This window comes from Pelecanus crispus, chromosome 12 (assembly GCF_030463565.1).
Source record: "Pelecanus crispus isolate bPelCri1 chromosome 12, bPelCri1.pri, whole genome shotgun sequence".
Classification (NCBI taxonomy): Eukaryota; Metazoa; Chordata; class Aves; order Pelecaniformes; family Pelecanidae; genus Pelecanus; species Pelecanus crispus.
In genome coordinates, this window is record NC_134654.1 from 21,894,340 (window position 1) to 21,907,469 (window position 13,130).

Sequence of the window (13,130 nt, forward strand, 5' to 3'; positions counted from 1 at the left end):
TGAGTGACAGGCTCTGCTGTCCTAGTCTAGGTCACGCACAGAACAGCATCCAATTCATGTAGTCATATGTGGCACAAGGAAGTTAGAAACTTCCAGCAGATCTGCAGGGTTGCAGAACCGGTATGAAAAAGAAATCCAAACGTATATAGTCTTAGCTAGTCAGAGCAGACAGGTCTAGCTCCTAATTCCAACCCACTAACATACAGGCAGGGATCTAAATCAGTGCAAACAATTATGCCTCACATTGATCCAGAAAAGCCACTAAAGGCAGGATCCAAAAAGCCACAAGTAAGTTTTACAGCAAGGACATACTTCAGGACTGTCCACTCCCTGTCATACAGCCCAAGTGGCAGCAAGGACATTCCAGCCTGTTCCAGTTAAATGACCTGAGATCAGCAAGGATTTATAGACCTCAACACCCTCCAAATGGCACCAATATATTGGCTGCCACCTCTCCACATTCACTGAGCAGCGCTTCTGGGCAAGGAGAGCACAATCAGTAAGAAATGTGAACAGCACAACAGATTTTTCAAAGCAGGAGCAGAAAATCCTGTCTTTAATGAGCAACCCCACAGGGAACTAACAGCCATATTTTATATGGCAAAGTTAAGTACAGTAGAAATTTATTCCTTTAGAGTTACTAATGAGGCAAGGCAAAGATGCAGAGGAATCTCAGGCAAGTCCTACAGGATAAAAGAAGAAGTGAAAATGGAAAATTAAACCCCACACGAACCTTGCGTTTTTCCATTCTCTTCCATCGCAGCTGGGCATTTGCAGCAGCCATGGCTTCCACCACAAAGGTCGTAGTCATATAGCTAGAGAGAGAAATTCAATTGATATCAATAATAGTCAAGAACTGTCACGGAAGGGAAATAGAGAATTATTCCCATCTGTTTGTGGGAGCAAACAAACAAACCAAAACAACCCTTTCACCAGCTCCCCACACGCACTGCGGTTTTGGTACAGTGTTTCATCTCAGTTTGCTGCTCCCTTCTGTTCTTGAGATTAAGGTGTTCAAGCAGACCACAAAATGCAGTAAAATATAACATGCCCTCAGATACAAGAAGACACTTTAGACAACTGGAAGGCACATTCTTAGTGTTTCTGTGGGTTGAGGAACGCAAGAGGACTTCCCCCTTTGTTAGAAAGCAAGCTTCTTTCCTCTCTTTAGGGCCTAGGACAAACACAGTACTATTCTGAAGCTTATCTATTAGGGCCTGTGGCAAAGGTACTACAGTCCCTTAAAGAATCTTACAAATGGCGTCAGAAGCAAAGCAGCAATACAAGACCAAGGAGCAGATCACACGTGCATGCAAATACACTTTGCTGGAGGCCAGACAAAAAGCTGTCCAGGAAGACAGCAAGAGCCACTGATGGAAGGAATACCATTATCGTAGTTAAAACCAATCCTATAATTAAGAAAAAACCCCAAAACTACACCAAACCACAAAACCTCAAATCAATCTTATTTAAGGCTTTAAAGTGGTCTCTCACTGCTTCAGGAACTGGACTCACTTATCAAGCTGAAATGAGAGATCAGTTTTGCAAGAATAAAAGAAAGCAGCCCCATGTAGCAATTTTTGCCTAGACTCTTCTTGCACTGAAGGGTCCCCAGCGGGCACGAGGAAGTCACAAGCACCAGAACAAAAGCAACAGGGCAACACAGCTCCCGGGGCACACAGTACTTTGAGCTCTGTCTTCAGTTTAATCCAGTGCAGTTTTGGTATGTAGGTTTGGAGGTTTGTGCTCTTCTGCTGACCTTGAAGGACTGTCGGCTGGTGCTGAGTTTCATACACTGAATTTACGCTTTTAAACTAATACATCTAAAAGGAATTACTTCTAAAGCTCCCAATTACTGGTACTCCCACGGTTTACATTTTATCAAGCCTTTGCAGCATACAGCTTTGAGGTGGGGAGCTTACAAGCATTACTACAATCAGTACTGGCCATACAGTGCCTCTATATAGCAGCACCTAACAGGTCTGAAAAGCACTGCCTCCAAATCAAAAGCACATTCAGGCTGACAGAGCTGGTTACTGACAAGAAAGGAACTTCTAAATTCCATTCCTACAAACGGCAGGAAGGGATTGTGCTTTATTTTATTTTAAAACCAAGCAAGAAGCAAGCAAGGATTCACAGCCTGTCAGAAGATGGCAATTCTATTAATAACTACTTAGGCATCAGTGCTCTATCAACAGCCTTCAGCTCCACCTGCTGCTCCAGCAGGGAGGCATCTGGGCAGAAGCTCATGGTGAGCCAGCGTGAAAATCACGAGACCGGCTCCAAGGTCTCGAGCAGCAAAGGTGTGGAAGGAGGAATAAGATGAGCCCAGTTACAGAGTAATTTATTTTCCTGACACTCTTGCAGCTGCCCAGAGCATTGCCAGAAGCCAAGAGAAAGCTAACACAACAGGTCCACATCACATCTGCAAGTCACAAAGCAGAGAAATGAACCTGTGTCACCTGTGACCCAGTTAATGTTTGGGGAATTGATCCGTGACAGAGGCAAGCATGGGATGTATCCACAACAAGGTCAGTGTCAAAAAAGGAAGCTAGGAGAAAGGTCCCCAGAAGACTCTGGACTGGAGAAAAAGTCTTTCCCATCAGTCAGGAAATGGGATGTAGCACCATATTGCAGGCAGTCAGAAAATGCATCCCTCCAAATAAGGTCCACAGGCAACACAACTGCAGAGACCAATGCTCGAGCAGCAGAGGGACAGGATCACTCAGAAAAGCAGCAAAAGTCTTAGCACTGCTCTTACAGCCCGACCCAACTGAATCCCCCAATCCCCTAAGGATGCATACTCACATCCTACCTCATAAATCCCAGGAACATTAGGAGAATGAGGCTGACGAGCCACCCTGCTGTTGCAAAGGCCTTCGGCATAGTTAGGGCTCCTGTTCCAACGATGAGGTTGAACATGTAAACCAGACCAACCTGCAATCATCAACATAATCCAACATGAGAGTTTGCAGCTGTGCCAGAGATCATCCAAGACACCTCACATATGTACCAATTTAAGTGGAGAGCACAATCTTTGAGCAAGCAGGGTGGGAGCAAGCCCATGCTAGAAATAAATATAGGAGGGGACTGAAAACCAAAGACAACAAAGTGAGTGTCAGCACATTTCTGGAGAAACTGATATTCCTCTCCATTTTTCTAACTCTTTTTACATACTTTTTCTTCTTTCTAACTTTTAAAGTAAGAAAGCACGTGAGCTTTTTGTTTGTTTTCAAATCCACTGCCTTCTACCAGAAGATTGGGGTGTCTCCTTGTTTTCTGACCTGAACCTAAGTAGTTACAACTACATACATAAGTTACCTTTCAGAATCTCTTGTTCCTCTTTATTCTTAGTCAAGCAGGAAATATCCAAACAGAATCCAAAGCCTGCTTGCCATTTTACCAGTAAGCAGCTGAGCACATTCAAAAGTAGGGATTTTACTTCTGGAAGGGAAAGGATTTTATCCTCTCTGGCAATGAGCTATTTTTCTGCCCAGGGGCAAAAGATAACTGTGCATCTGGACAGGACCCCAGCAGACTATAAATTTAGCTGAACTCAAGATCAAAAAGTTTTATTTTTTTATATAGGTCAGACTCTCTCCAGAGGAGAGCCAGTAAAGAACTGTGTCTGAGTACACTTTTCTGTGTGTGGAGCAATTAATATCAGGAGAACTATTCCCCAGAGACCCTGCAAGCACTCCTGCCCTTCATTCACTGACATAAGCACAGCAGATTCATCTTTTGATGATTATTCCAGAACAACAACCACCACAACCAGCCACTGCAGCTTGCAGAAAGGATTTCATTCAGCTGGCAGAGCTCTCATTCCCCAAGCACAACTCAGGTGCCCAGGGCCATGACTTATTCTTCAGTGAAGGACTCTTGAAAAAACACCTCAGGTGATTTTCCTTGACTTTGGTCAAGCAGACAGAGATGAGAATGGTGCCTGTGTGTTCAGTCTGGCTAGACATCTTGATGGGAAGAGGGAGGAGTCATAGCCTTTGAGATTAGACTCAAGGAAATTCATGCAACACTAACACAACAACATAAGAGCAGGTGACACTAATCCTTTAGGGTCCAGACATCCCAGTTACTGTCTTGTTCTCTATTTTCTCAGCTGTGACCTATTTCTGCACCCTGATATCCAGTTCTTCTAAATTCAGTCATTAACATGGAGATGAAAGTTTTAAACCATTTGAAAGCCAACACACAGATTTCAGGACTGTCTCTATCTTTAGTGATCTGTGAGTTCACTTCAGAAAAAAAAGTGTATGCAAAGCACTGTTTTTAAGAGCTGACACTATATGAACACTTGTGGCTATGAAAACCAGTACTTCCAGTAACGTGGTAAAACTAATTGGTTCTGCAGTTTCACAGGACACCACATTACAAGGAAGAAACATCTTGATTACTGGTTATACGTGAAGTGGCTTAATACAAATTACTACAACAGCTACAAATAAGTAAACTTATGTTTTCCTCTGAATTTCTTAAAGTAAAAAAAAGAGAAGCAAAGTGGGACAGTCTCCATGTCACAAGCCCCCCTCTTTATGCTAGCTTCACATGACAATTTGGGTTGATGAAAACATTAACAAAATATAACAAAAGTGGGTAGAAGGATGGAAGACCTAGTATGGGCCATGAAGCTCTTTTTAACACTTTTGGAACTATACCTTAAGCAGACATCATCCCTTCACGGTATATAAAGGGGTTTGTGATATAAAAAAACCCTCCAAGTACAAGCATTTTTAAGTACCCTTTGACCTCCATTATCTCTTGAAACATTGAGGTTATGTCTATGGGGAAGCAGCAAATGAAAATGCAATGTTGAGAGAAGAGGATTTTGAAAAGACTTCTGAGAAAAACCACGAACAGCGGTACTTACATAGGGAGAGTAAAGCTCTCCTGTATCAGTAATGCCACCAGCCATCTTGAAGACAGTGGGGAGGCTCGGAGCAAAGTGAGCAGGGTGTTTTCAGGAGAGTGTTTTCAACTTCTATTGCCTTTAACCTATGGAAACATCATAAAGTTGCGTTAGCTTTGTTGGAAAGAAGAGGAACTCATGAGTCAGCTTTTACACATCAGTCTTCTGACATCTGAACAAAAGAGGGTTTTGGCAGGACCTTGCACTTCAGACAGATATACCCCACTCACTGGCAACACTGGGTTCAATACTCCACTGAAAAGTTCTTGTACCTGTTAAACTAGTTGAAAAGTAACCAAAAGGCCCTGCCCTTTCACAGCATGCGATGACCCAACTTCACCTTCCCCAACCAGCCAGAGGGCCTGTTTCCGACACCAAAACCTCAAGAGGAAGAATGCCTGCCTTGAGGATGATCTCATACCACTGCTTCTCAAGCAGCTACTACTTTTAGAGAGCACGTGCCTCCTGCAAATCAAAGCAGTAAAAAAACAACCTACAGCCTCTCCTCATGATCTCAAGTAAAGAAATAAGCAGACAAATTAAAATACTGGACCTACAGAAAAAAAACCAATACGTTTTTTTTACATGTACCAAGGTTTCCAAAGCAGAATTATTTGGGGAACTTCACACCGTCTTAGAAAAACTACAGGGGAGAGGGAGAACCCAAGCCTTCTGAAAGGTTTCAAGAGTCAATAAATAATTAGGTATAGTTGAGTTGTTTAAGAGCTTTATCAAATTCCGCATACTTCTACATATGCTCCCACTTAGCCATACCAACTGGGACAAATCATCAGCACAAACACTACTAAAAAACCCAGAGGGTTCGTAAGCTTACGCACACACATGCTAGACGGCAGAAATCGATCAGGCAGCGCAGCTCACCGTGCTCATAACGAGACCGGCCCGCAGAAGAAGAGGCCGCACGTCTTTTATAACAGACCTCGGCTCAAGGCACTGAAGCCCGGCTCAACAAACCAAGAGAAAGCAGCAGGACAGCGGGCACCCACCCCAGCCCGGGAGAGGCCGCGCCCCGGGGTCCTCCAAGGCCCCCGGGGTCCTCCAAGGCCCGGCCACTTCCCCGCTCCCCCCGGGCCTGCCCCCGGCGGGCTGCGCTGCTCGCCCAACCCGCCCTCCCCGGGGAGGCCCCGCCGCGGCCCAGCGGCCTTCTCCCCCCCGCCAGGGCCTCGTCGCTCCGGCCCACCGCCCCCTCACGCCGGGACCCCCCGGCCTCCCCCCGCACCCCCGCCTACGGGGCCCCTCCGCAGGCTCCCCCCGCACTGTCCCTCACGGGGGACCCCCCCGGATCCCCCGGGACCCCCAGGACCTCACCGGCGGCGGCTCGTGCCGGCAGCCCCGCCCCCCCCATCGCGGGCCACTTACGGCGCACGCGCCGCCCGGGGTGGGGTGGGGCCTTCCGCGCACGTGACTGCCTCCGGGGGCGGGGCGGGGCGGGGGCGGGGTGAAGGCGCCGACCGCGATTGGGCGCCGGGGATCACGTGCGAGTCGGCGGGGAGGGGGCGGTGCAGGGGCGGGGCGATGACGTCGCACTGTTCGGGGCGGGGCAGTGGGCGGGCCTGTGCGCGTGCGCGGGAGGGCGACACGGCAGGTAGGCTCTGCCCCTGGCCGGGCCCCCTTCGGCCCCCGAGCTCCCCTCGGCCCCGGGCTCCCCTCGGCCCCGGGCCCTGCCTGCCCTCAGCGCCGGGGTCCCCTCAGCCCCGGCTCCCCCCTCGGCCCCCGAGCTCCCCTCGGCCCCGGGCCCTGCCTGCCCTCAGCCCCGGGCTCCCCTCGGCCCCGGGCCCTGCCTGCCCTCAGCCGCGGGCTCCCCTCAGCCCCGGAGTCCCCTCAGCCCCGGCTCCCGCCTCGGCCCCGGGCCTCCCCTCAGCCCCCGAGCTCCTCTCGGCCCCGGGCCCTGCCTGCCCTCAGCCCCGGGGTCCCCTCAGCCCCCGGGCTCCCCTCGGCCCCGGGCCCTGCCTCCCCTCAGGCCCCGAGCTCCCCTCAGCCCCGGGGCTCCCCGAGGCCTCAGGCCCTGCCTCCCCTCAGCCCCGGGGTCCCCTCGGGCCCCGAGCTCCTCTCAGCCCCGGGGCTCCCCGAGGCCCACGGTGTGTCGGAGCAGGGTGCTTCACCACCACCTGGGTCATGAAGTGGCACCTGTCAGGGCGGACCCGCGGCCGCTGTTGGGTCTCTGGGGGCAGCTGGCACCCAATGCAGCCCTTCCCTGGGTACGGGAGGAGCACGGCGGACGTGGAAAGCTTGCTGGAGGGGGGATTGGTATGAGCTGGGGCCTGTCTGCACAGTGAAAGCGGCCACTGCTGGCTCCCGAAGGGCTCCAGCGGGTGCTGTCCCAGCCCTTGGCCCTGCTGGAGACACGGAGTGGGGTGTCGGGTCTCTCTCTTTCAGTGCAGAGACCATGAAGATTAACCAGAACACTGTGCTGCAAGGACAGAGGGTGACCCTGGTGCCATACACTTCTGCACACGTGCCCCGGTACGTGGCTCGTGCCCTCCTCTGATACTCTTTGCACTGTCTGATTTCACTTCTCTTTTTCAAGGAGTGTGGTATTCCGAAAAAGTGCTGGCTTGACAGCTGCAGGGCCCTCTTCCCCCTGGGAACCTCTCAGCAGAAAGAGCACTTGTGGAAAGGCAGCCGGTTTTGCCCTCTGTGCCCTGCAGCAGACATCCCTGGCAGATCTGTGCTCTTTGCCAGGTCTGCTGACAAAGAGAACTTCATCTGTGCCACTGTGTACCCACGGAAGGGGAAATACCTGGCTGTGAGTGAACTGCCAACAGTTCTCTTGTTCATTGATGTCTTTCCCTAATGACAGTGGAAGAGCAAAACTTCAATGTGTAAAGCCAGATGGATGTTTGATAAATTAGAAGCAGACGTGCAGGCAGTTTGTAAAGTGCTGGCCTGGGCAGCTGCAGCCTCAGCACAAAGATGCCAGTATTACTCAATTTGTCAGTGTCCAGGAGATGCTGTATCAATCTCAGTCAGGATAAAATGCACCGGAACTCAACGCTCAGTACTTTTAAAAACATCAAGTTTGCATCAGGCAGTCTTCAGACAAAGCCACAGGATGGACAAATTTGCTAAATTTCCACAGAGAACAGTGATTCCTATGTTAGATAAGGGAGAGAGGCTTATGGATACTTTTTAAGTTGCCATGAATGCCAGGCTAGTGTTTCCAGAACCGTTTTATGGCAGCCTGATCCTTAGAGCACTTGTGGAAATCAGAGCGCGATGCTGTAGCGCAGGCAGTGATCTGGTTCTGGGTCCCGTTGTCAGGTACCATGAGTGGATGCAGTCAGAGGAGCTGCAGCACCTGACCGCCTCTGAACCACTCAGCCTGGAGCAGGAGTATGAGATGCAGCGCAGCTGGCGGGATGACGCAGACAGTGAGGATCTTAAACATTTTCTAAGGGTGGGTGGGAGTGGTGAGCCGGTCCCTTCTGTCCTGGAAAAGGCCCACAGTGGGCTGAGAGTGCCTGGTGAGTGGGCTCTACTTGCTGAAGCAGAGGGGATGTGAGACTTTCTACAACAGTAGCTTTGAACTGGTTTTCTGTTTATAGCTGGTAGATGCTCAGGGAAATATAGAATGTCCAGGGCTGTTGGTATCCTTTTTTTGCAGTTTTTCAAAGATTACAGTGATTTACTTCTCACAGCATTATCTGCTGAACTGCTGCTGCACAGTCAACACTCCCCAGGTCTGATTGTCGTAAAAAGGTGGAAGGGGGGTTGTATTTTTCTTTGAGAAATTGAATGACTTTTTAATTACTTGGTTGAGGTGTGCTGACTGAATTGGTTCCCTGGCTCTCCTACAGGTAATGAATCACTGCCCATAAAAGCCTGGTGGAAATATAGTGAGCTGCAAAATATTGAGGCTGGCAAAGATTTTAGTCTGGAGCATTTGTCTTAGCTGGTATTAAAAGGCTTACTAAAAGCAGGAATAATATGGACTAGGTGAATCACTAGGTCTCAGTCTCTTGTGCACCCAACAATTCTTTGCCCAAACTTGCTGCAGAGTGAGACAAAGCAGAGAGACCTCAGTCGTGGGGTGAAAGTTTTCCCACTCCTTAAATAGGCTGTTTCTAGTCTGGGTGTCTACGTCACCCTCACAATGGGGTTTTTTTGGAGTATTTCTTATATCTGTAGGGATGGGAGCAGGCACACGTCACATGGGAGGCCCAATTATTAGCTCTTCCTTACTGTTAACATGTGGAAACTGTCTGTTGCATGCCTTTAATTTCATCCTTCAGTAATTTGTGAATAATTCTGAGCATGCCCTGAAAATGCTGCTACGTTTTTGTTTTCCCCAGAGTGCACATTCATTGTGCTGGACACGGAGCGATGGTCTGGGCAGGCGTGTGCGGATGAGGACTGCATGGTGGGGGATGTGAATCTCTTCCTCACTGACACTGAGGATCCGACATTGGGCGAGATTGAAATTATGATTGCAGGTCAAGTTCTGCTTCCTAGCTTGGGCCTCTATCACTGTGGCTAAAGCCAGCCGCAGACAGATGTTATGTACAGCACCTTTTTCTTCTCTTACCGTGGCTGTTCAGCCCCGATCAGCATCCTTTGCTGGGCTGGGTCACAGTCTCTTCTGAAAAGTACCCGGCATGGCTGATTTGTCTGTCATAACTGGATGCTGACTTCTGTGGCGCTCTCTTTCAGAGCCCAGCTACCGAGGCAGAGGGTTTGGCAAGGAGGCAACTCTGATGATGATGTCCTATGGTAAGGGTGGCTCAGTGCACGGGAACGGGAGTACAGTCGGGATGTGATCTAGAAGCACATATTCCCAGTGATACAGCAGGGTAGTAAGGGATCCATCTGCCCCAGAAATTGGAGTCCTGTGCCTTCGTAGATGTGGCAGCTGAGCAGGTAATAGAAATGCTTCTCTTTCCGATTTGTTTTGCAGGAGTGAGAAACCTGGGGATCACCAAATTTGAGGCTAAGATTGGTCAGGATAATGAAGCCAGTATCTGCATGTTCAAAAAGCTTCATTTTAAGGAGGTGCGGTAACAGCCTATCTTCTTTCTACCCAGAGAACGTGAGCAGCGTTTGCCTCGTGACTGGGGTTGAGCTGTTTTTCCTCTGTATGATACAGGTTGCTGTGAACAGCGTTTTCCAAGAGGTGACGCTGAGGCTGGATGTCAGTGACCAGGAGAGACGATGGCTCCTGGAACAGACAAACCACGTGGAGGAGAAGAGCTACGTTGAACTGAAGCTGCCAGCTGGGATGCTGGAGACCTGACAGACGCATCCAGACACAGGCCTGCTTTCCAGGGAGGAGTTGGACGCAGTTGTGAGGTCTGGGTGTGGAGGACACCAGTGAGCCAATGCTGCACTTGGACTGTTTTCATCTGTCTCCTTCGGTTACTTTGTCATCTTGTCAACTTTGCACCTTGTTGCACCAGCCAAGAATACTGTCTGAAATTTGGACCTGGAGAACAGCCACTAATTCACAGGCTTGACTAGGAATGACTGTAACCTTAACATGCTGTTCCAGCAGAGCCTAAAATCACCAGCAGTTAATTGATTCCTGGTGCGACCAGTTTCTGGACAAGCAGCACCCACTGTTCCTTCTTCCACTGCCCTTAGAGCAGGATTCATCAGTTCGACAGAGGCAGTCTCAGTGTGCTGGTAGCTCAGTCTGTTTTCTCTTGAATAAAAAAAACTTGCAAAAATCTGAGGTTTCCCCAGAGCTATCTGGGAGCAGCAGAGCTCAGCTGCTCACTTTGGCTGGTGAAAGGGTGGTTGGAAGTTGCAAAGGACAGCAAAGACTCTTTGAAGCCTGTTTTCTGGCGTGTGGTGGATCGCAGGGGGACACTGCTGGGTCCTGGAAGTGAGAGGCGCAGGTACAGGTGAGCACAAGCAAGTGGCAAGTGCTGTTAATGGGGTGAAAGTTATTGATATTAGCAGACCGAGACTAGAGCAGAGCCTGGCCACGATGGCTGCGTAATGGGGGGAACTGGCAGCTGCAGGAGGCTGCTGAGACGAAACCTCTTCCTGAGTTTCAGGACCGTGCTTTGGCACGCTGCTGCCTATTAAGAGCGTGGACCTGGAAACCTCAGGCCATCAGTGAAGGGATACTGCACTTCATTTTACCAGGCTGCTTTTATGAAAGCGAGGAGGAAGAGAACACAACTGAAAGGATTCACAGTAGTGATCCCTTTCTTCAAGGAGCTCAGGACTTGCTCTGCTGAGCCTGGAGGCTCCATTTGCTGCTCTCCAGTAAGACGAATGGGGGGGGGGGGGGGGGGGGGAATATCTCTTACTGGGGGCAGATACCTTTAGGGCAGGAGTTAGCCAGCCGGCCTCCATTGTGATATACAGATCTATTGGTGAAGGAGAGGCACTTGCCTGACTCCCACTGGACAGACTTTTTAATGCAGTTATTTAGCCTGACCTTTCCTGCCCCACACAGCATGCTCTCCACAGCAGGGAAGCTTGCTGAGAGGAGAGGACAGAAGGTAAGGAGGATAACTGACGCTTCTGCTTGTTTTCCCACTGTCATAGCAGCCATAATGGCTAATTCTAGACCAGAAATTATTTGTTGCAATTACAAAGTATCAGGTAATAGCTTTCAGATTTGCCCAGGGATGTTTTTATAGGAGATTGGTAGACTGTGGAATTTTTAGTGTTGCTGTGCCTGTATTTTTAGGGCCTGTAGGTTTTAGTTTTCCAATTTTAGTTCATTTAAATACATCACTCCTGTGACTAATATTAAAACCAAGCATGGGAACAGCGTATCATGGTATTTTAAACAAGTATTTAGCATGGATTTAGTTGTAGCAAAAGCTTTGTGTGGTAATAAAGTGAAGAGTGGCTCTACTTCCAGCTGGGATTACCATGACGAGGGCTACTAATCCTCGTGCTCTTCATCACCTGCTGCAGGCAGGAATGAATTCTATCCCCCAGAACAAGATTTGCAGAACCTGCTGGGTAAACTGCTGGCTCTGTGCTCCTTCCGTGGAGCATTTCGTCCCTCTGCCAGAGGAGCAAGGTCGGACTGGCAGGAGAGATGATGCTGGGGTGGGATTTGCTCCCCTACAAAGTGGCCAAGGTGGGAAAAGTCCTTTCCTTCAACCTCTGCTGCCAGGGCCACGGGGGGCACGGTGAAACCGTGCTGCCCTCCCCAGCCCCGCTGCAGCTGCCCGTGCCCGGCCGGTTGCTCCGGAGCTGGTGAGCACCCTGCTTGGCATCCCCGGTCCCCCGGCAACGCCAGCATGCTCCCCCGCCTCAATGGGTGGCTGGGAAAAGCCTTTGCCCTGGCAACCTGAAACAAAGTTGGGTCTGTCCCGGAGCTGCAGCCCTCCCCCAGGTTGAGGGGGGGGTCCTGACAGGGCTCAACCGGGATTCCCACAGGAAACTGGTCCCCAGGCTGCTCTGACCAGGCGAAGATGCAAAAGATGCTCCTGGGACGCCCCATTTCCCCCTACTCCTGCCCTGCATGGGCAGCCCCAGCCCGCAGCACTGCACCCCATCCCAGGCAGGGACGCCCTGTGGACCCCGAGGGGGTGAGGGTGGGAAATGAGGGGACAGGGGCTCACCTCTGCTGAGTATGTGACTTCGGAGGACGAGGCAGGTTGAAATGGGCTCCCCCAGCTTCCCGGGGGGGTGACAGCCCACATGTCCCCCGCAGATGGTGGTTTGTCATTTGAGCTGCAGACCTCTGCAACCACTCATCTGCTCAGGTAGAGAAGCTTGTCTGGGGGATTGGCGTGCAAAACAAAGAGTGTGCCGAAGGGGAGAAAGCAAAGATGCCGGGCAGAGGCTGGAGCTGCTGGTCCACGGCCTGCTATGGCCCCTGCTGAGAGCGCAGCCCTGCCTTGTCCCACCCTCCCCAGTGCAGCCGTGGTGCCACCAGCCCGGCCGAGCCACCCAGGCACCACGTGCCCCCGTGCTTGCCCGCTACAGCAGCCAGGCTTAGCTTGGCTGTGTATAAGCTGCCTCGTGTGGGCTTAAAAATAACCCTGGGAAGCAGGCAGGGTGGCAGAGCCCTAGGGGCATCCTGGCCCTGCCATGCTGTGCCCCTGCAGCACCATGCCCAATCCCATGCCAAAACACCTCTGCCCTGCTTCGCTCCCCAGACAGGGCTAAAATCCATCAATTTAGAGGGACAAGCAACCCTCTCCCCACTGATCCCCCCTGCCTTCCCACAGCCGAGGATGCAACCACCCTGGGGCTCGGGCTCACCCCAAGTCCC

The 13,130-nt window shown here is 50.8% G+C and overlaps 2 protein-coding genes across 6 annotated transcripts in view; one reads left to right on the top strand and one right to left on the bottom strand.

Annotated features, from left to right (window-relative positions):
* SLC38A12 (solute carrier family 38 member 12) overlaps nt 1–6,273 on the bottom strand; it is a 45,745-nt gene extending 39,472 nt beyond the window's left edge. The window contains exons 1-4 of the mRNA XM_075720016.1: nt 6,254–6,273; nt 4,886–5,010; nt 2,816–2,937; nt 734–815 (exon numbers count right to left, since the gene is read on the bottom strand). Of these exons, the coding sequence (XP_075576131.1) occupies nt 734–815; nt 2,816–2,937; nt 4,886–4,930 (249 nt within the window). The 5' untranslated portion in view covers nt 4,931–5,010; nt 6,254–6,273. The remainder of the gene's footprint in view (nt 1–733; nt 816–2,815; nt 2,938–4,885; nt 5,011–6,253) is intronic.
* A 224-nt stretch (nt 6,274–6,497) lies between these two features.
* Nucleotides 6,498–11,163, top strand: NAT9 (N-acetyltransferase 9). 5 transcript variants are annotated; one of them, XM_075719577.1, is made up of 7 exons: nt 6,498–6,530; nt 7,322–7,408; nt 8,207–8,316; nt 9,238–9,378; nt 9,596–9,655; nt 9,840–9,934; nt 10,029–11,163. In XM_075719577.1, exons 2-7 carry the CDS (start codon nt 7,332–7,334, stop codon nt 10,173–10,175), a joined length of 630 nt encoding a protein of 209 aa, XP_075575692.1. In that variant the 5' UTR covers nt 6,498–6,530; nt 7,322–7,331; the 3' UTR covers nt 10,176–11,163. The 5 variants fall into 5 exon arrangements, with proteins under 5 accessions (XP_075575692.1, XP_075575693.1, XP_075575694.1 ...); XM_075719578.1 differs by lacking the exon at nt 6,498–6,530 and having other exon boundaries at nt 7,295–7,408; nt 9,843–9,934; XM_075719579.1 differs by lacking the exon at nt 6,498–6,530 and having other exon boundaries at nt 7,295–7,408; nt 9,596–9,647; nt 9,847–9,934.
* The last annotated feature ends 1,967 nt before the right edge of the window (nt 11,164–13,130 follow it).

Bases quoted from the DNA above. Each gene is read 5' to 3' on its own strand.
- NAT9 (XM_075719576.1), top strand. From the start codon at position 8,085: ATGAATGCCAGGCTAGTGTTTCCAGAACCGTTTTATGGCAGCCTGATC. The intron at 9,379-9,595 runs GTCAAGTTCTGC...GCTCTCTTTCAG, and splicing joins GATTGAAATTATGATTGCAG to AGCCCAGCTACCGAGGCAGA. The intron at 9,935-10,028 runs GTGCGGTAACAG...TGTATGATACAG, and splicing joins AAAAGCTTCATTTTAAGGAG to GTTGCTGTGAACAGCGTTTT.